The sequence below is a fragment of the Podarcis gaigeae genome (genome assembly GCF_964106915.1).
Source record: "Podarcis gaigeae genome assembly, chromosome: 6".
NCBI lineage: Eukaryota > Metazoa > Chordata > Lepidosauria > Squamata > Lacertidae > Podarcis > Podarcis gaigeae.
Window position 1 is genome coordinate 65997435 of NC_139682.1, and position 21617 is coordinate 66019051.

The window sequence follows — 21617 nt, forward strand, 5'->3', positions numbered from 1 at the left end:
TCATAGATGCATGTTGCTTACCAGTCAGAACAAGAATCACAGAAATCCAAAGACATTTCTGGAGGGCAGTCTCGGCAGTGCCACCGAATGCCTTGAATGGGATCGATTCCACAGTTATCGCACTGAAAACAGATTCAGGAGAGAACACTCAGGAAAACCATTTCCAAAAGCAATTTCCAAAAATGTAAGTCTCTACAGGTTATCATTCTCTACAGAGAGGGCATCAAAAGTTGTGATTTAAGGAATATTTTCTCACCCTCAATACTGAAAGAACACATAGGAGAATATAACTGGCTGAGAGAGAGAGAGGAAATAAGTTGCTGTGCCTAAGAGCCAGGGCTGTAGAGTAGGGGTGTGTGTGCGCCAGGGAGTCCGTGAGCACAATTTCTGAGGTGGCATGAACCAGGCGTGACCAAGCACCCCCAGCACGGCCCAACCCAGAGCCCCTCTCTGCCCATGAAGGCAAGACCACATCGGCTGGCAGGTGACTCAGTGCAGCCCTGCTTTGCTCCAGTGGGGGTCGCTCTGGCAGTGTGGAGTGCGGCTGGCACACACACACACCGCAACCTGGCGTGCACCCACCCTGGGTACCCGCAGTCGATGCTAAACTGCTGCTAAGAGCTAGTTTGCATCATAAACTGATTTCTCTAACATCCCCCCTTTCAGAACTATGAGATAGGTTGCAATGCAACTACTATAGTTATTCGTAACTAGCTCTACAAAAAGCTCAGGATCACCTACGAACGTCATTGTTTCATCTCTGACAATGTTCAAGGGGGAAAACTTTTTTGGAAATGTCACTGCCAGTGCAATCTTATTTAAGATTAAATAATTGTAATAATAATGAAATTTATTACCTACCCTTCACCAGCAGTTCCCCGGGCAGCTTACAACAGTCTTAGGTGCAATATAACCAGTTTCTAACATGAAGGCTAGGTCCCAAAAACAGCTATAGTTTTTCTCAATCTCTCTTTAGCTAAGTTTTACTCAGCTTGCATGGACCACTCTAAAACACTACGCTTGTTCTAATCCAATGACCCTGCCAACCAAGTTGACTAAAGGAGTGGCAGGAAAGCTCCTACTTAACCCTCCAGCTTTACTAACCTTAAAGCCTATGTGTTGCACAAAACCACTTTCGGCACGCATGTGCTGCAGTTTCTGCTTCTTCAGCTTTTTTAGCTCAAGCAGCTCTTTGTATTCTGGTAATTCTCGATATGCTACAGGGATACTTTCTTCATCCTGTTAAAGAGGGAGGGAGGGAGGGGGGAGAGAATGAATAATATTAAGAATCCAACCCGTTTAAGCAGATCCACAAATGCTAAAGGAAAATAGTATTTTTGTGAGTTTTTCTCTCTAAGACAAAATTTAAGAATAGAAAAGTTAGAATGGCTTCATTACTGAAAAGACATTTCCCCCTCTCCCTCTTAAAAATTAACATGAGCTTGATTTTCAAGTTATCAGATTCATTCATCAGCTCTAAAAACACTTTGATAGCTAGGAATAGGAGAGAAATGTGGCTGGACAGCTTTGAAGAACTATTGAGACAGGAAGAAACAGAATGTCCCCTGAAGGCAGAGATGCAACCAAGACAGAATGAAAAATTCTAATAGGGTATTGCATGACTTCTAATGTAATCTTTGAAATGTGATAGAGAACAGATTTGTTTTCACTAAAGATAAACCTAGCAAACAAAATCCTTCAATGCAGTTTTACAATCTGAGGTGCAGAATAGGAGAACCTTTATGAGATTTATTTTTACTCTGACTTTTGCCTTTAAAAGCCCTCAAGATGTCTCATAAAACAAAATCACATTAAACTTGGATTTGTGTGGCTTTCTTCAGCCTCCTGTTCTATGTCCCCTTCCCAGGGTTGGCAGAACAATCTCTGACCAAAGCTGCCTATTACAAAATAAAAAGTAGTCCAGGATGTACAAATGCATGGGAAGTAAGAACAGCAGTAGAAGAAAAGAGGGTAAAGCAGAAAAGTAATGTTCTGAAAAAAGCCACCTGTCTTGCTGAGAGAGCCCTGAGAAACAACACACTTTGTTCTCCCCGATGGCAGAGTTCAATGGGGCCATCTCCCAAGAAAGTGCACAGAGGATCACAGCCTTGGAGATGCTGTGGAAGGTACGTGCAGGAGACGCTACCTGTGAGGGAAGTGGAAGGCCTCCTCTGGCTCCTCACGAGGGTGGGGTAAAGCAGAAGGGTTGGACTAAAGTGGCCCTAGGACTACGGCAATGGCCTAGTTCTCTTTTTTCTTATAGAAGCAGAACATCCAGACAGAAAATAAACTAATGCCATGAATGAAAACAATGTGCCTGGTCAAGCTGGAAAGATTGCACCTAACCATTTCCAAGCTGAGAAGTTGTGGAAGATAAATTTCTTTATCTGACTACTGCTTACACTTGCATGCCACAGAATCACTGTAGGCAATCCTCACAGTAAAATCAATGTCATCTTATAATTATAGAGCTGTATCGGAGGGATGTGAATTCAAAGCTCTAACGCTGAGTTATCCTGCTTACCAACCACAATGAATTCTCTGGAAATCATTCATTTGGCAAGCGTTCACAAAATGAGTACAATTTCTAATGATTTCTATGGGAACGTTTCTAATCTGTGATTTATCTGATCTCTCTCCCACTCCCTCCATAGTTTCTTCCTGAAATGGCTGCAGCCAACCAGCAAGAGAGAGACAAAAGGAAAACTGGTTTGTCCACTCCCTCCTGCTCCCTGATTTATCTCCCCACTTCCTCCCTGCATGGTTTCTTCCCAAAAAACAAGTAAGGAAGTAGGCAAACTCCATCTGTCTGGATATCTGAATCTGTAGTGTGTATAGCAAGGTTTGGGCATAATTCTTTATGTTTGGATAACTGAATTTTCACATAGCGGGTGGGCAGATAGCAGGACCTGCATGTACAAAGAAGATCTGTCCTTGTCTGTTAAATAATAATAATCACATAAGAAATGTACCAAGATGCTGAAGATTAAAGCTGAAGTATTTTCAGCTCTCGCATGGGGGTTTGGAAAGAAAAGGAAAAATAAACAGATACACCTTTACCCAACACTTTTGGCACCAATAACCTGTTGCTATTATATTAAAGAGTTTCCTTTACTCAACACAGGCATTCCTTGAGCTGTCTTAACTCTCAGCACCTTCATGCATAATCATCTACTTAGAATAAAAAATATACCGATGATTCCTCCTCTGCTGCATTGCCTAAATGACTATGAAAACTTGATCTGTCATCATCTTCGTCCATATACACGGGAGGTTCATGGGATGTCATGAAAGTTGAGGGCTTGAAGAGATGTTTATTCAGAGGATGTTGCCTTCTACTGGAGGACTACAACAGAAGAACACACCATCTATGAAATGGTATTAAGAAACCACCATCGTAACATTTTAACAGTATCCAATGTGTTCTCACCATTGGTTTGGGAAGCTGTATACAAACAGCGTTAGCCACAATCCATATCTATCATGTAGTTTCTTGTTAAATATTGCATTTTGATGTGCTTCCCCCAAACCAGATTCAACATGAATTGAATACTCATCAGGAAAAGGCATCCTCGCTGTGTTTCAGCCCACTTCTGTGGACATTCACAGGCAATTTAGATACACATCAAACTGCTGACGAGTACAACAAACAAATGCTGTTTGAAATGCAGTGAAAAAGAACCACCACATTATTTCTAATTTTCATTATAAAGACATTATTACAAATATGGTCAAAACACTGATGAATTCTGAAAACAAGAAATTGTTTTGCCAAAAACTGGCTGAAAATCTGATTAAGTAATTAAGTGAAATAGAACACTCCCACTTCCCTATTTACAAAATCGCACAAATAAAACAATTTGTGTAAGCGATCAACAAGGCTCTTCAGAACCAATGCAAGCAGGGTGCTTTAAACCAAAACATTTAATAACCGGTTTAAAACAGAATTTAAGTAACGAAGAAGGGCTAATGCCACTGTGTAGGACCCAAAGCTCCACAAATCCACAGAAGAAAGGGCCTCTCAGTCATACTAGCCTAGAGGTGGAGCACCAGAAGGTGAGGAAAAGGCCTCCGCCTTCTACCCTGGCTGGGAATGGTATGAAACTGTGGATCTGCTGCTCTGATATTCCACTGAATGTCCACTTTAAACCATTCATTGGATATTTATGGTAGCAGCCAGGTTGGTGATCATCAGATTTTGGGAAGGGATTGAAAGGAAAAACCAAATACAAGTAAACTAAAAACAGCAAGGTGGGGAAAGAAAAAAATGCCATGGATAAATTTGTGTTGGAATGGTACAGTTTTATTACACACATGAACAAGACATACAACAGTGCGCTTTAAACCATTATCTCTTAAACAAACTATGGTTTAATGTGAAGACACAGCATACTGGTGACACACCGCTGAAAATTTCCCAGTCCTCTGCTTCTATACCACTAGGGAATAAGTCAGTCTGGAAAATTAATCCCCCCAGATTAACTCCGAAAATTCCCTGGTTCTATTTGTCTGCAATTTGGTTGTTTTCTTGCACCAGCACACCTCTATGTCTGTAAATTTCAGTCTAATTGTCCACAAAACACTAGGTAAGGAGAAGTGATTCCTTTTTTAAGCCATCTGCCACAATTGTAATGGCTGACATTGTGCGATACCTCTGAAAGTATCCTTCTGAAATTTGGCATGATTCATGCCTTAAAAAGGGGCGATCTTGCCTCCAAATTGCATCTAATCCCCCCCCCCCTCAAAAAAAGAGTTATTGATGTTTGGGGTTTTGTTTTTTAATCAAAATAAAATGGTGTCCAGCACAAAAGCCCCTAGACCAGTCTGAAATTTGGCAGTCTTTGACCACTATGGAGAGGCTACTCTTTCTGAAAATTTCTTCCAAAGCAAGCAAGCAAGCAAGCAAGCAAGCAAGCAAGCAAGCAAGCAAGCAAGCAAGCAAGCAAGCAAGCAAGCAAGCAAACAAGCAAACAAACAAACAAACAAACAAGTAAAATGTGCTGATAAAGCACCATTTATGTTTTCCACAAATGTATTTTTATCTAAACGCCAGAAACAGATGTGAAATATTCTAGCAATTACCTTTTTGGAGTAAAAATACAAATTTGGAGTTCTGCCTGGAACTGGAATACCAGCTTTAGTCAGTTTTATAAAATACTTTTGCACTCTGCTGGCAACCTGAAAGAGTGGAAACAGATTTTTTAAAATACATATGGGCACTAATTCTAAACAATACCAATTAGTAAGCTATGTTTTGTATTTAAAAAGGTAAAAACATGAGAGATGGGTGACAGCTGGTAATGTTACCTTAAACATTTAACAGAGACATAGTGAACATTATCTACTTTACAAATGTGCCACTCATAAGTTCCTAGCTGCCATGCTGCTCCATACACTTAAAGCCCTGCCCTCTTTCCTATTCATAAGAACACTTCGCACTCCTCTTCAAATCCATCATCAAGAACAGCTTCATTTGCAAAGCCCTTCCACAGCTCTGATTGCCCACTTGTCACTCACTTTCCCAGATTGCTTCTACTCCTCCTCCCTAATCCCCTACTTAATTTTGTCTGTAACTTGTATAAATACAGTGTCACCTCCATTTTCCATGATATCTGCCCAATATTGCTGGTGCTTAAAAGCAATTAAATAGTGAAAATACAGAGCCACAATTGAGATACCAAAGTTATGGAATAAAGCTTTTTAATTTGCTAAATTAGCAAAGTAAGAGGTTACAGATTATTTTTCTTTCTGTCCTTCCTTCAACAAGATCAGAACAATGTATATTCAATTCAGGATTATGTAAAATATGAAATATTCTCTCTAAATTCCTATTTAATAGGATACCAATATTTTCAGATTATGAGGAAACCTATTTAATTAATGTATTGTGGCCAGGAAAAGATCTAGGACATATAAAATATCTTAAGGGGTAAGGACTAGAAATAATGCTACATTGCATTCATATCATAGGGCATTATTGGTTGCCTCTTAGTTGTGAATCTGGTTACAAAGAGAAATATGGTAAGTACTATTAAATTGTACTTTGATCATCAGCAAAATGTGGGCTTTGGGGCTTCTTTTTTGAGAAAGGTATAGAAATTTAATAAATGAGTAAGTGAGGAAAATGCACATTTCAAATAAAAAAATATTCTAGATACGCCTTCAAACTACAACTCTGGGAGATCATCTTTATTGTGATTTAGTGGTATGGAGTCAACTCTAACTTTACTCAAAGGAGATAAATGGATTTTTTTTAGTAAAGGTAAAGGTAAAAGGACCCCTGACCATTAGGTCCAGTCGTGGCCGACTCTGGGGTTGTGGAGCTCATCTCGCTTTATTGGCCGAGGGAGCCGGCATACAGCTTCCGGGTCATGTGGCCAGCATGACTAAGCCACTTCTGGCGAACTACAGCAGCACACAGAAATGCCGTTTATCTTCCCGCCGGAGCGGTACCTATTTATCTACTTGCACTTTGACGTGCTTTTGAATTGCTAGGTTGTCAGGAGCAGGGACCGAGCAACGGGAGCTCACCCCGTTGTGGGGATTTGAACGCCGACCTTCTGATCAGCAAGTCCCTGGATTTTTTTTAGTCTAGGATAAAAATCCTTTTCACACCTTTATAATTTTACTCTAGGTGCAATGCAACAACACGGAAATCTGAAATTTGCCATTTTTCATGTACTTTGCAGACAAAGTTTACTAGAGAGCTGGTACCATTAAAGGATCATTGGGGGGGGCAATGCTTGCCACTGATAGCATACCTAACTTGTTGGCATCTGTCAGTCTCATTAGACAATGGAGTACACCTCCAGGGATGAAGTTAAACTGCTGCATTAGCAGCCCCTAAGTGACCTCCCTGGGGCGCAAGCCAGAGCAGTGTGCATAGAGGTCCTGCTCAGATAACAGGATCCACCTCCCTTGGCATATGTGATCCAAAGGAATGCAGGGCAACGTGTTTGGCACCAGCTTGGCTGCAGTTGTTGTTGGAAAAAGATGTATAAAGTGCTCTCCATTCTAGGGATTTGCGTAGGGTTCACTCCTTACCCTTTTCTTCTCCTGAAGATATCCCCCAAGGCAGCGAAGGGTTAGGACCAGAGTTTTCTTACTAATACCTACTAATTCATTCATTAAATGGAAAGAACAACAAAGTAATAATACTGGTGTTCAAAAACTAGGTTCTCAGTGGACATTATATAGGAATATAATTCTGAAGCCTCTGTGCTATTCATATGAAAGAACTCTGGTAAGGTTTAGCTTTGATAGTAGCTCATTACTGGGAAGAGACACATTGATAATTTGAATAGATAAAATTGATTGCCACCCACTGCTATTCTTCGCACCACTCCAGAAGAAATTGTATAACCAATGACACCAACTCTTAGCAAAAGCAATAGATGAGAGTCTGTTGGGACAATGAGAAGAGAACTGAGCAGGAAGGAACCTGTTGCACTTCTTGAAGCTTCTGCACCAGGGATTGGATATCCACCCCTAGTTCTCTGGCTTGTTTTACACAGGCACAGAACCCACCTGTTGGACTGCACAGACCTCAAACAAGTGTTACTCCCCATTACCTGCTTCGCAGTTCTGTTTCCCAGTTCATCAGCTATTTTCTGCCATCGTCGAGATTCTATTTCTTCTGGTGGATACTTCAGGAGTAGTAATTCAAGCTTTTTCTGAAGCAATCACAAAGTAGGTCATAAATACCAATTAATGTTTCACAGAAGAGAGCTCCACTTATTCATTAATGGGGGTGGGCAGGGGTGGGGAATACAATGCAAAAACCAAATGAACATTATAGAATTGTATGATTCTGCTAGCCTCGTTTCCATTACCTGTTCTTCTGTACTCCACAGCTGATTAAAAGTTTCAGGTTTGGTCTCATCACAAAGTCGCCCTCTTATCATCTGCTTAAATACAGTACATAACATGGGACAAGACTTTAGAGAAGTTCATTTAACTTCAAACAAAACCAGAGTTTACTCAATGAATGACTAAGCAAATCATGTAATTTTTCACATTAAAATAAATATTCCCAATAGGCAGGTATTTGAAACTGGTGCCTTTGAATTCATTATAACTATCGAAAATGCTGTTTTATAAAATCCTGAAAATAGCTTCTGTCTTATTTTTGGTAGTATTTACCTGCGGACGGTTGTTTGCTGAAGCTTCTGGACAATCACTGAAAGGCAAGACAGAGTATGAAGTGGCCTCTCCATCCTTTCTGAGATCCAAAGGGCTTTTTGGTCTTACAGGTAAACCTACTGAAAATAATAGAAAATAATTATTAAAGAGCATTAGAGTGCCCCACCACCATGACATAGTTATTTACTTACCTTTATCAAAAATAAGTTTTGCTCGTCTACTGTTACGCTTTCGGTTTTTGAATTCTCTTTCAAAATTCCCAAGGCTTGTAGTATATTGGTCCCAGGATATATCTGGCAGCTGAACAACTCTCTGTGGATATGGAAGCCCTACGTCAACCTGAAAAAGTCAAAATTATGAAGAAAAGAGTTCACAAATACACACAAAGCACACTTTCAAATGATGCAATATGAAACTAATATGAGCCTGTTTTAAAGTAACCCATGTTTTACTGTATTTCCACATTTTAAAAGGAACTCATCCAACAGTAATACACAGGAAAGCGTATAAAATATGTAGGGGAATGGGAAATGATGGCTTGTTGGAGATCATTTTTAAAACAGTGACAGTCATCTCCTCTTACTGTCTTTTGTTAGCTAAATAGAAAGTATGATTTCCCATCAAATTTTAGTCTGTGTGCAAATATAGCATATTAAGAGAGACAGGGAGAAGACCAGGAAATAGAAATTAAAGAACATACCACAGTTGGTCAAAAACATCTTCAGAATGTGTGTGGATATTTTCCCCTACAACTCACTCACTATATGCTCTTCGCTTAATAATTCAATTGTAATCAAAGACAGTATGTTCCACAAAAACATCTACAGACTGGCCTGAAACTGACACTTCTGCTTTCTCATGACTGCATCATACAGCTCAATTGCTAGTTCTCTTTGCTAGGACATCTAAACTTTCTCTGCAAAATCAGAAGTAAATTAACTGTCAATGACAAGCAAGAGGAGTTACAAAGCTGCAGCATACATTCAACTAGGAGTGGCAAATGACCCTAAAACAGTGTGGTGGGACATTAGTGTGAGCATGCAACCTATTCCCCACCTGCAGGCAGCTTTCAGTGTGAACCAAATCCTATGCATGAACACCTGGTCACATGGAGATGTTGTGTTTTTCTCTGCAGAAATTTTGCCATGAGAAGCCTTCTTCAAATGTTCAGTCTAAATATGTGAGGGCAAGGGGAGCAGGAAGAGACTAGGTGTCTGTACCAACCATTACCCCCAAATCCTGAACCATGTCAAGAATGCCCATTCCCACCGCACTTGTCCTTTTAGCCTTTAGCACAGAAGTCTGTAAGGAGCTTCTATTCAGGAACCTTACAATCGGGAACCCTGATAATATTGAGTTCCTGGTTGGGGGAAGGCTTCTAAGCACATTCAGCTGAACATTTCTGCAAGTTCACTGCAGATCAGTGTGCTAAACACAAGGTCAAGAGTAGAGGAATGAGGGCCAGCAAACATGCCTCGGGCCTCCTACACTTTTTGACCTTAGTGTGCCCAGGCTGTAAGAGGGCTTCATAAGATCAAGAGTGAAGGGCTCAGTTTACACTGAAAGCTACCTAGAGAGGGACATGGATGTAGGAGAGGGCATAAACTCCATTTTCTACCACAATGTTTCAGTGTCACCCCTGGGTGAATTGTAGCTGGGATGTTAAGGGGCCATTAAAAAACCCAACAACAAGAAGCATTGGCGCTGTCTATAGCATGAAAGGATATGGAGGCCACTGAACATGGCATTGATGGTTAAAGGAGGTTTAAAGTCAGGAGAAATGGCTGCCTCTGCCCCTCAGTTACGGAGAATGGTGGCTTTTATAGACAGCTTAATTGAAACTGCCAAACAAATTGGGAGTTGGACACAGTATGGAGAACCATTTCATACCTCGGCTACCTGAGTGCATGGGAGGCCCTGAATTGGAAGAACCAACCCCAAGTGGGGAATTGGGGAAAAGACAAGTTAAGGGAAGAAGAATGGAAACTCTTGCCCTTACCTATTAGATCTGACAGGCCCTCAACCAACATTACAACCTCATTACAAAATCTTCACAAGCACAGTTTTGAACAAACAATGTATTTGAGAAGGTAACAGACTCAAGAAGCTCTAATTGCCTGTGTCTTATAGAAAGACCATGTTTTCCCCTAATTCTACCATTTACACGCACTTGTCTGCAGGAGATGAATTATTCGTTATCAAACATCTCTCAGGGGTGCTTAAAAATTCCCACTGCAATACCTTCTTTTGGAGACTTTCCACAAATCCAATGGGATCTTTCAGCGCTTCTCTCTGGTGTCTGCCTAAACTCTCAAGATCTTGAACTGCTTGAGTGCGCTGAGCCTCGAGTACCGCAATCGTCTGTAACAGTCTCTGATAACTACAGAGACAAAGGGAAACAACTCACTACAGATTTCTATGCACAATAACCAAAGCAAAAGGAGGGGGGAAACCCCAAAACCTCAGCACCCAGCACACTTATCTGAAAGACTCAAACAAAGCATATTATTGTAAACAGGACTGCATATATTAAAAGTAATTTTTTAAGTGCACCAATAGAATGTGTGTCAGACGTTCTTTTAATCTGAAATAGTGGTAGGATTGACTGCTTTATAGAAATGTCAGCAAAAACACATAACAAGTATAAAAAAACTGGATGCTGAGTAAGCCACAAAACAATGACTTTTTCTTCTTGCTGCACAGTATATTTCTACCTACCACTATAAATATGGCTCCAACATACTAGACTAGTATCACCCTGATACCTGGACAAAGGAAGTATCTATCTATCTATCTATCTATCTATCTATCTATCTATTGTAGTCAATGAGGTTAATCAAAGTTAATTTTCCCCAACTACCACAAATATACCACAAAACCTTGCCTGGCAAAAAGGTTTTGGCATAGCTAGGGGGTGAGGCAGACTAAGTGAGCAGGCACTGGGCAGGCTGTGGACTGAGCCCCATCTGAAAGCGGTCCAAGGTCTACTGCAGGTCTCAGTCCACTGTTTGTGTTTCTTTTAATGATAAAGCAGCCTCAGGACAGAGCCAAGGCTCTGTTATACACATTTGCATGGATGGTATAGTTCACTTTTCAGTGATGCAATTCATGTTGATATCTTATTTATACTGAAAGCTATTATATCTTATTTCTTTTGCTTTGTCTTACCAAAGACATGCCTCAAGTTCCTTCCTATCTGCATCATTAATGGTTTATATCTTCAGTATTATTGTGAGTATATGTGTTCACACCCACACAAATGCAGAGTTCTGACATGTGTCAGCCCAGACATTGAGGTCCAACTCCAAGGACCTTCTGGCGGTTCCCTCACTGCGAGATGTGAGGTTACAGGGAACCAGGCAGAGGGCCTTCTTGGTAGTGACACCCGCCCTGTGGAATGCCTTCCCATCAGATGTCAAGGAAATAAACAACTATCTGACTTTTAGAAGACATCTGAAGGCAGCCCTATTTAGGAAAGTTTTAAATGTTTGATGCTTTATTGTATTTTTAATATTTTGTTGGAAGCCACCCAGAGTGGCTGGGGAAACCCAGCCAGATGGGCAGGGTATAAATAAATAAATAAATAAATAAATAATAATAATTATTATTATTATTATTATTATTATTATTATTATTATTATTTCCTAAAGCATAAATAATGAGTTCTTGCTTACACTGCTGTCTCACAGAAAGAATAATTCTTTTGCACAGACATCTTAGGAATTCATACATGTTCACAGGAATTATTTATTTTTAGCAGACGGAAAGCATTATTTTTGCTTAGCGATACTATTAAGCACATTAATAAAAGCAGTACTTAACTGGCTTAATAGGCACAAATCCCAAGAGGATAAATGTTTTTCTAACAATATGTTAGACAACAAGCCTTGCAAATACATATTCACAGAGGGTACCTGCTTTTTATAGTTTATACAAACATATACAACTCCTGTGTGGGCGGGCCTGAATAATTACGACACTGAAGCAACAGGAAAAGAAACTTAAATGTGCATAATTGTTCCTATATATAATTGTCTAAGCATATGATAAAACAAACCCAACAAGGAATACATACCTAATGGTGCAAAATTGGAATATTTTCCCATTACTATTGAAAAACCCCCCAATATATTTACATCTTAGGCTGAATACTCAGGAATCTTAGTGTGTTCATTGTAGCTAGATAAACATGAAGTGCGTCCAGCTAGAAATGTTTTATGCAACAATTTGATTTCCATCTCATGTGAGAAGAAATAGGCTGACATTTGAATGGCTTTCCCAGACAAGATACTGGGCAAGTCTTTGCCAAGGGTAGTTAATTTAAATAACTTGATGAATTCCTAGTATAGGCATTCACTTCCTTCCATAGCGAGAGCAGTCAACAAGAAAGGAAAAAGTGAATCACTAATGGGAGATCCTGAAGTTGTCTGAATGTAGGATATGCCTAATTATCACACTGGACACAGAAGAATGAGAAGAGGGGACTAAGATTTCCATATAAGGTTCAATCCTTACAGAAACTCCTGTCTGACAAGGTCTATATGGGAATTCATGCACAGCTTCTCTACATGCACACTGAATTAGTTACTCACTAATATTTGCACAGGGGTTTTGCACACAGGGATTCTGAAAGCAATCTTAGAAGTAATACCGTCTTCTATGATTGCTTGTTATGAGCAATACCACAGTTCTCAGGTCTAACAACCCATGAAATGAACTAGTAAAGCTTTGACATATGTTTTGCATTTTTAAGTCTTTGCCTTCTAAATATTTGAAAGATCATATAGTCCTTTTTTTACAGTAAAAATTCCAACGTAGTTTGCAGTAGAAGAATTAGTTTCTCAGCTGACTTAGTTCAATAAACTATTTAATGCAATTTATATTTAAGATGCTGTGGGTTAAGCAGTCTATCATGCAACTTTATTTTTACAAAGCAATCCGTCAGTCCAAATAATTAAAATCTGTTTATAATTAGTCATTTACATTATACTAATAATTTCAGATTGCCCCAAGGGCAGATAGAAAATGTGTTTACTTCCTAGAACCAAAGACGACAGCTGAATCTACACAGAAGCACAAGGCTACATAACTAGTAGGCACTCATACATGAGCCAGGGGACTCCTGAACTATTTATTGCCACAGTGCTTCCTTTAAAATGTTCTTACACTGCTATCTACTGTTTTGTGGGCCCAAGCACAGTGAGGCAGAGGTGGAGTGCACAGACAAAAGAAAGGGAACAGGAAACACATGCTGGATTCAAATTAGGCCACAATTTTAATGATTACAGATGCAACTGGTTCAGCATAGGCATTGGGCGTGTATTGCAAAGATCAACCAGCCTGCCTGCTGGTTGATGAACCATTGAGATTAACAAAAAATTAGAGGTCCCCCTGCAGTGGCTACCACATATGAAGAACCCCTACGTGATCCCGAATGTGGTGTGGCAGAAGAGGAAGATTGCAGAAAAGTGTGAAAGCATCTCTGTGAGCAGAGATTTTCCACAATCTTTCCCCTTCGTCTCCCATACCACATCTAACCCCATTCAGCAAAGGAATTGAGAGGCCTTTTCAGAAGACTGTCTGGGAGAGGATGGGGTGGAAAAGTCACTTTCCACCTCACCCACGGGTATATCTCTGGATCCGCCCCAAATATACATTCACACAAGCATATGGTAAGTATTGAATACTAGTAACCTCATTAGTATTCTAAATAAAATTCCTTTTTCATCCTAGGCAAGGTTTCCAATCTTACAACTGTAACACAATTAACTTTTTTGCCAACACAAAAGCTAACAAACTTAATCTCAAAACATTATTTTGAATACATATATATTATACCATTCCACCACACATCTGCCACAGGTGGCTCACATAATGATTAAATACTAATGCAACTGAAAAAAGTTTAAAATACAAAATACTTAACTCATTACAACTGCCTTTTTTCTTACGAGAATCAAAATCACTGCTATGAAATTGCATGGACTCATAAAACTACTGCTATATTAGCAGCAGCACAACTGAATTCGATGCTTTACTTTCTGATTCATGTATTTATGTAGGGAAATATCACAACAGGAAATTTAAATAAGTCTTTTTTCTGTATCATCATGAAAACAGATGACAGATGAAAAACTCATAAAAAGAAAGCTAAACACTATCTCCAACAAGTAAATGCTTCAAAAATTTTCTTCATACTGACAGTATGAAGTTAATTTATCAATGGCAGAACTGAATGCCCATTTTTATAAACCTTTGCTTCTCTAGTCAAAAAAAGTAAGATTCTCCTCATTCAACATTAAGTAACAGAGTAAAGGTAAAAGGTAAAGTACCTCTGGACAGTTAAGTCCAGTCAAAGGCGATTATGGGGTGCGGCGCTCAGATAAGACTCTATACTGTTAAAATATTCATACTTCATAAATCAGAAGTTAGGGTATAACCTGTTTTGAAAATGCAACATATAAATGTCTATTTTTATTCTTATGATGAGACCAAAAGCGTATTATAAATTTAAAATGGAACAAACATAGCATCTTTTGTAATATACTAACAGGCTAATGTGACAGATTTAGTGTTTGTTCTGATAAAGCACAGAGGTGGCTCACTTAGAACATAAGAGTCATGAACTTCCTGCATAAGTTTATACAAGGCACGTCCTGTATCTCAAGGGAAATGTTTCATTATTTTTTAGTTGATTCTGCTATTTCAAGCAATTATTTTGTTTCCTGCTGTGGAATTACATTATTAATTGTGTATACACTAATTATTTATTTAACACACTTTAAAACCCAGACTGGAGAACAATAAGCAACAACAGCAAGGTAAAACAGAAAATACAATTTGTGGAGCATTTTAAAAGGATGATAAACCACTGGTACCAGGACAGATCCCTTTACCATGTTTGTGAGACTGAAAGCTCCCAGTAGGCTCATTCACGTCTCACACAATCTTCTTCCACACCCAAATCCCTTCCCTCATTCCCTTTTCAGATATGACTATAGTGCAGTTTAAGGTTGCATTCATGATAATAGCAACCATGGAGAGCTCAAAACAAGAGATAAAAGCTTACACATGATTAGAAGTGGGATGTTAGAATTAACACCAGTATAGACGTAATTCTGAAAAGAGAAGTGAGGGGAAGTTGCACACAAGTGGTAAAGGTATGTAGAAGCCAATGGGGTGTCAATAATTTCCTAACCATAGTTAGAAAATCAAGAACATTCTGTCTGCAGTCGGTTTTCAAAATTTAGTAAATATATATCAGTTTCAGTATTTTCCAGACAATCATTACTGGTTATCGGAAAAATAACCCTGTTAAATGCATGTCTATTGAAGAAACATTGCAAATTGGACTAGGCTGGGTTGGGAGGAGAGCTGAAGTCCGGGTGTGATTCTGTCAGTTTTGCTCAGGAGGAAGTTGGGTATTTAGACCCAAACCCTGGAATAATGCTCCACTCCAGCACCAGCACTTGTAAACAGGAACAACTGGAAAAGGTGTTTAAAAGTTATACGAGCTGGTGAAGAGCAGAGCTCAATTCCAGGTGTAGTGGTCTCTCTAAACTAAAAGAAATTTAGAGGATGATTCAGAATATAGAGAGCAGATATATAACCATCCAAACCAGGCTGTTGATCAAGGAAACATACTTTATGAGATATTTGCTATTCTAGTCCTTTAACAGTTTAGTCGGCAAACTAAGTTAGACTTGCCTTTGGGAACTTTTAGTAGACAAGAGGAATAAGAATCAGTAATTATTAGTCACATGATAGATAACTTATTCCAAAGCTTTTTGCCTATGAGAAGATTGGCTTCATTAGGCCCAAACTGAGAATCCTGCCCTTCCAAATTATTTAGTTCTGTTATTGCATTTTGTTCATTTACTGATGAGAAACAAAGTACTCTGAGCATGTTTAAAACCATTATCCTTTTTATTACTTCATGTGTTTCAAAGTGAATTCTGGCACACACAATTGGGTGTTCTAAAGTTGGAGTTATTGGGAGGGGGAATCTTTGAAATTAATCCAAGAATAAAAGTCTTCAATTTGCTATTCTTTACACATACACACACACAAAGTTATTTTTACAAAAAAAAGGCGGGGAAGAAAGCATCTTTTTTCCATCTAGAGGAAATAAAATCAGAAAAAAAGGATTTGGCCATAAAAAGTACACACATTTTATTCTTTTTGCCTTCTACAGAGCAGCCAGAGCTGTTGTAACCAAACTATTCCAAAAAATATTTATGTATAAAAAATACTTCTATAGTGATTTCATTCAAAAATATCAACGCAGTTTACAACAATTATATCAATACAATAAAAACCATATAAAAAATTAAAATCACAGATAATCACCTATTACAAAAGATATATTCTTAATGGTCTTCCTAAGCCTAGTGACATAGAAAAGTTTTCAGCAAATGTTTAAAGGCTAAAATAAAAGGTGCCTACTGAGATGCCTATGAGATATTAATCCATATGTATCTATGAAACATTCTAAAAAGCAGCAGCTACCATTTATCCAACCTTTCAAACAATTCAACAATATCCCATTTCTGGGCAAGGTATTAGTGTGTACTGGCATCTCAGGCTCCAGGGGTTTCTGGATGAGATGGAATACCTAGATCAATTTCAATCTGGTTTTAGGCCTAGTTATAGGACAGAGGCGGCTTTTGACATACTTCCCTTGTCCAATTCCCAGTGTATGTCCCAGTTGGTTCTGCTGGACCCTCCTGGGCCACCTTAATGGGATGGGATTTGGAGACACTATTTAAACTGTCTTGGTTATAAACTGGTGTGCCATCAGTAATGGAACTTAATCCAGACAAGACAGAGGTACGCGTGACCAGTCGGAAGCCAGAACAGTGAATATGGATTCAGCCTGTACTGGATGGAGTAACACTGCCCTTGAAAACTCAGGTTCACAGTGTGGGTGTGCTTCTGGATTCAGTCCTGAGCCTGGATGCCCAGGTGGCCAGAAGTGCATTTGCACAGTTAAAGCTAGTGCACCAGGTACACCCACTCCTGCAGATGTCTGATCTGGCCACAGTAAGACACACACCATATTTACATCGTGTTTGGATTACTGTAGCACACTCTATGTGGGGCTGCCTTTGAAAAGTTCTCATAAACTCCAACTGGCCCAAAGAACTGCAGCCAGGCGGTTAACAGGGGCCAGTTATAGGGAACATATGATTCCCTTGTTATAAGAACTCCACTGACTACTTCCTGGCACTCGTCTGTTTTCGGACACAATTCAAAGTAGCTGGAGTAAGGGTTAGGTCAGCAATAAACCACCTGGTGTCAGTAAAGTCAGCTCAATATTCAAATAAACCAAAACAGCACAGGCCTAGTGATCACAGCTACTCTGCCCAAGAGGCCTTGCCCCAATGAGGCAGTTGAAGGGCTAAAGGTCCCCACCTTCCCATTGCTCTCTAAGGCTCCTCCCCTGGTTACTTCCCCAGCAGCCTAAGGTTTTGTCAACTTGTCTCTCTTTGCCGTGTCCTCTTCATTTCTCTGCATGTTCTGGGAGACCGGGGGGATAACTATTATCTTTTATATGTTTTTAGCTTTCTACCAGTATATTTTTTTCTGTGTTGCTTTAATTTGTGTAAACCACCTTCAATCCCAGTCTGGGAGGAAAGTGGGATATTAAAAAAAAAAAAAAAATCAACAAAAAAGGTATACCGGTAAACCCGCAAATCCCTTGGTGACAGCACAATCATCAGATATACAAATGCCAGCTTCACCAAAGGCAATGCTTTTGGCTTGGAACAAATATTCAACTTTTATGTGTTGACTGAACATGTGCCAAACAAAAACTAAAGCTTTTTGCAAGGTGCAACACTGTTCTTTTAAAAAATAAACATAAATCTAACTTCACTTTGTCAACAACTGTTAACCACTAAAACATCTCTAGCACACAAACAAGGTTTGATATGGCCTTTCAGTCCACATCTGACTTCCAGCAGTTCATTTCCGTTTCAAAATTATGCATTCACTGAGAAAAGATCACAGTGGGGAAACATCCATTTACAGAAAACGTAACTTAAAAACAAGGTCAAGCTGTGAATATGTTTCAAATTCTTATGAGGAAAAATAAACTGCAGCCAACTGTTGTTATTGCAGTTATTTCCACAAAATGTTAACAGGGGAAAAACACTATTCTAATCCAATTGCTTTTATTCAAAGCACATTATCTAATTCCAGCAGTAAAAACATCCATTTTAAGTGATGTGACTCCAAAAGTAATAGTACAGTCTGATCCCAGAGATGAAAGACAATCATCTGCTACTTCTGCGTCACAATGTCCAAAGTTACAACTGAATGTACAAAACCATATTTATTGCTAGAAAATTATCATGTTTCTCTGTTCATCAGAAAATTAGCCTTTTAACTGGCCTTTAATACTTTAGTTATTCAGTACCCAGAATGCAACTAAATAAACACTGACAAAATGTTTAAGTCCAAGAATAGGAAGACATTCTTAACATACTCCAAATCTCAAAAGTACATATTAATTCAAAGTAACTTAATATTTCTTGTTGCATAAACAAGGTCTTGGGTTATTTACATATTTGACTAGTCCATTATACAGGGGCTATCATTTAAGATCCAGAAGCTGAACTTCTTTCTCCCAGCCCACACCAACTGTCTAAGCCACTACTGATCTTGACCACAAAGCCTACCACACTTTGTTACTTCATCAGCCTCCTGTACCCAGCAAAGGCCAAATGTGGGCAGAGGGGCGGTTAAGAATAATTCACTGCTGGATGTTTAGCTGTTGAGGATTCACATGGAAAAGCACTATCTATATACCTTGAAGGTTATATGCAGTTCACAAACCTTCCCAACCTCCACCTGTCAAAATGACAAGCAATATATTTATACAGCTAATAATGTATTAAACCTAATTGATGAACCATATGATTTTATTATGAGAGGGATTCATATAAGAAGCCTGATCAGCAGAACTTCTGCTTGCACAAATGGGGACTTCCGCTTGTGCAGTGGGGCTCCCCCACCCCTCTCTACACCCCACTGCATGCATCCCAAAATTGACTTGTGGAAGTCGTAGAACCCCAACAGCGCACAGGGGGAGGAGAGAAGGGATTGTTTCATCTGTGAAACTGAAATGCTGAATTCCATGCAACATTACTAGATTTTACAGATGACAGTAAGTTTAGAAACTGCTACACAGTAAGTTAGCAACGTAAACCAGGTTAATTAATTTGAAGCTTATATAAACTAATCTTTTGCAATACTATGTAACTGCCATAACTCACTGACAATTTATACACTCTGCTATGTACACTAATATCACTATTCTACAGACTACATTGTATTTAGCATACTAATAAAATGAAGTTTTCACTCAAACATTGTAATAAAACCTGAAATGTAAAACTCTAATTCTGAAATAGCTTTCAAAAACAAAAACAATGAAGTTTTACACTGCAATTCTATACATGTCTACTCAGCAATAAGACCCATTGAGTTCAATGTGGCTTGCTTCTAGATAGATATAAGATTGCAGCCTTAAAGTCAACTTCCTGCTATATTCTCACACTAAAATAATATACTTAAATCATAGTTCTTGCAGAATTCAAGTGTATTCTAAAGAAAACTATTATTTAAATGAAATTACACTAAGGCAGATGTAATAGTATTTGAAAAACTAGGGGCTTGAATAACAAACAAAAAGCAGAATCCATGGTTACCATAGTTACACATACTCTTTGTTGTGTTTCAATGCCACATGATCTGATTCAAAGAAATACACATCAGGCTCTTCCTCTTCCTCTTCTACAGCATGAAGATTGGCACTCTCTTTGGCAGATGGTAGGGATCCAGTAACAAGTCTAGCCTCTGGGGGTGGTTTACTTAGTCCTTCATCTATATATTCCCCGGAATCACAACTTCTCTCTTTCTCATTCAGAACAGTATCTGTGTTTACAGAAGACCCATTGATATTGGTAATACTTGATTCTACATTCGTTTCAGCGGCACTGTGATTGTTCTCCTCAAGCTGTCCATTTTCTCTACATGGAGAGTTATGTTTAGTAGGGCTACCTTTTGTTGTGCCCACCCTCCATGGTGATGTTCTCAGTGTGTATCTGTGTTCTTGAGGTTCTGACACAGATGCAATTTGAGTGGAAACACAGTCCAAAACAGAAACTGATGGTTCAGGTTCACCTGAGACTGATGTACTGTCATGACAATTGCCCAGGTTGCTGTTGTTTTTTTCAGACTGTTCTTTTGAGGCACTGCTATCACCCACCACGTCTACTTCCTCCTCAGAATCCCTTAATAAAGGTGACTGGATTTCAGAAGAGGACCCCGTACCCGTACCTGACTCATGTGCCTGATTAGTAGTTTCCTCAGGCAAACAGTTGTTTAATTGTTTGTGGTCCTCTAATGTTAACTGTTCTTGTGAATTTGTGCAAGGCACACTGTGGTCAACAAAACTGTCCTCTTTATTTCTGTGGAGAAAAAATGATGAGTGGGCCAATGCATTTCCATTTTCTGCAACATCTTTTTCCTTAGATGAACAGGAAACAACATTGTTTTGTGCAGTATTCCCGTCAGGCTGACAGTTGTCACACTTTGCAGCATTTGAACCTCTCCCATCAACTCCATTGACAGTCTGACAACCTGCAAGTTCTTCGGATACTGAGAAACTGTTAATTCTTTCTGCACAAGCATTCACTTTTTTAACTTCCCTTTTATCACTATCGTCCAATATAAGACATCGACAAGCTCGTTTAGCTCCTGGAGTGACTGCAGCATTGTCTGGTACTGAACTCTTGCGTTCCAATCGTTCCTTCCCTGTTTTAGAGGACAACACTTCTTCTGAACTGTTTTGTCCCTCTGAACGCAGGCAGCGCTTAACTCGCTTTAAAACTGGTGAATGAGGTTCCCCTTGTTTCTTCTCACAATTGTCCACAATTTGTTTCTCAACACTATCCTTTTCTGAAGCTGATAGTCCCCTCTTTCGAGGGCTTACCCATGATTCCCTAGAACTTTGCTGTTTCACATCGTTACTTCGTGCGCTGTTATTTCCCTTTTGAGTCTGCAGAGATTCTGGTTTCTTCTTTGGTGATCTTGATCTTACTTGTGGAAGAGAAGAAACTTCCTCTGGATGAGCGATGCTACGATTTCTTAAAGTTCGGCCACAAAAATTTTCATCCAAACCATTTAACCCTACTGTTGATCTTGTGACACGAGTAGATCGAGAAGCAGCCATACTATGGCAAGTCCCTAAAGTATGTTCCTCATGATCCACTCATTCCGAAACCTTCAAAGAAAGGTAAATAAAACAATGAGAAAAAGCATTGTCTGTAGTAGAAAATATGCTAACATTCAATTTTATGACTAAATAAGGATCTCTATTATGGTAGTTTCCTTGTGACAGCAGGGCAATCATCTAAATTTCTTAGCATATGTTAACACTAACTGCTCAATATTGACACTACTATTTA

General features: G+C 39.1%; 1 protein-coding gene and 1 long non-coding RNA gene across 22 annotated transcripts in view; one reads left to right on the forward strand and one right to left on the reverse strand.

Moving 5' to 3' along the window:
* The window catches only part of ZZZ3 (zinc finger ZZ-type containing 3), a 40448-nt gene that overhangs the window by 1669 nt on the left and 17162 nt on the right, over positions 1-21617 (reverse strand). For 6 of the 21 annotated variants that reach the window (XM_083742923.1, XM_083742937.1, XM_083742938.1 and 3 more), the window contains 10 exons: positions 19872-21433; positions 10384-10522; positions 8334-8481; positions 8143-8261; positions 7833-7904; positions 7572-7673; positions 5083-5178; positions 3194-3346; positions 1105-1239; positions 22-122 (listed from right to left, as the gene is read on the reverse strand). In XM_083742923.1, coding sequence (XP_083599049.1) covers positions 22-122; positions 1105-1239; positions 3194-3346; positions 5083-5178; positions 7572-7673; positions 7833-7904; positions 8143-8261; positions 8334-8481; positions 10384-10522; positions 19872-21382 — 2576 coding nt within the window. In that variant the 5' untranslated portion in view covers positions 21383-21433. Of the gene's footprint in view, positions 1-21; positions 123-1104; positions 1240-3193; positions 3347-5082; positions 5179-7571; positions 7674-7832; positions 7908-8142; positions 8262-8333; positions 8482-10383; positions 10523-19871; positions 21434-21617 lie in introns of all 21 variants that reach the window. The other 15 variants (XM_083742935.1, XM_083742919.1, XM_083742930.1 and 12 more) reach the window with 3 other exon arrangements.
* Positions 10529-12632, forward strand: LOC310846516. Its single transcript, XR_014565373.1, has 2 exons — positions 10529-11418; positions 11452-12632. It is a non-coding gene; the product is annotated as an uncharacterized lncRNA (long non-coding RNA).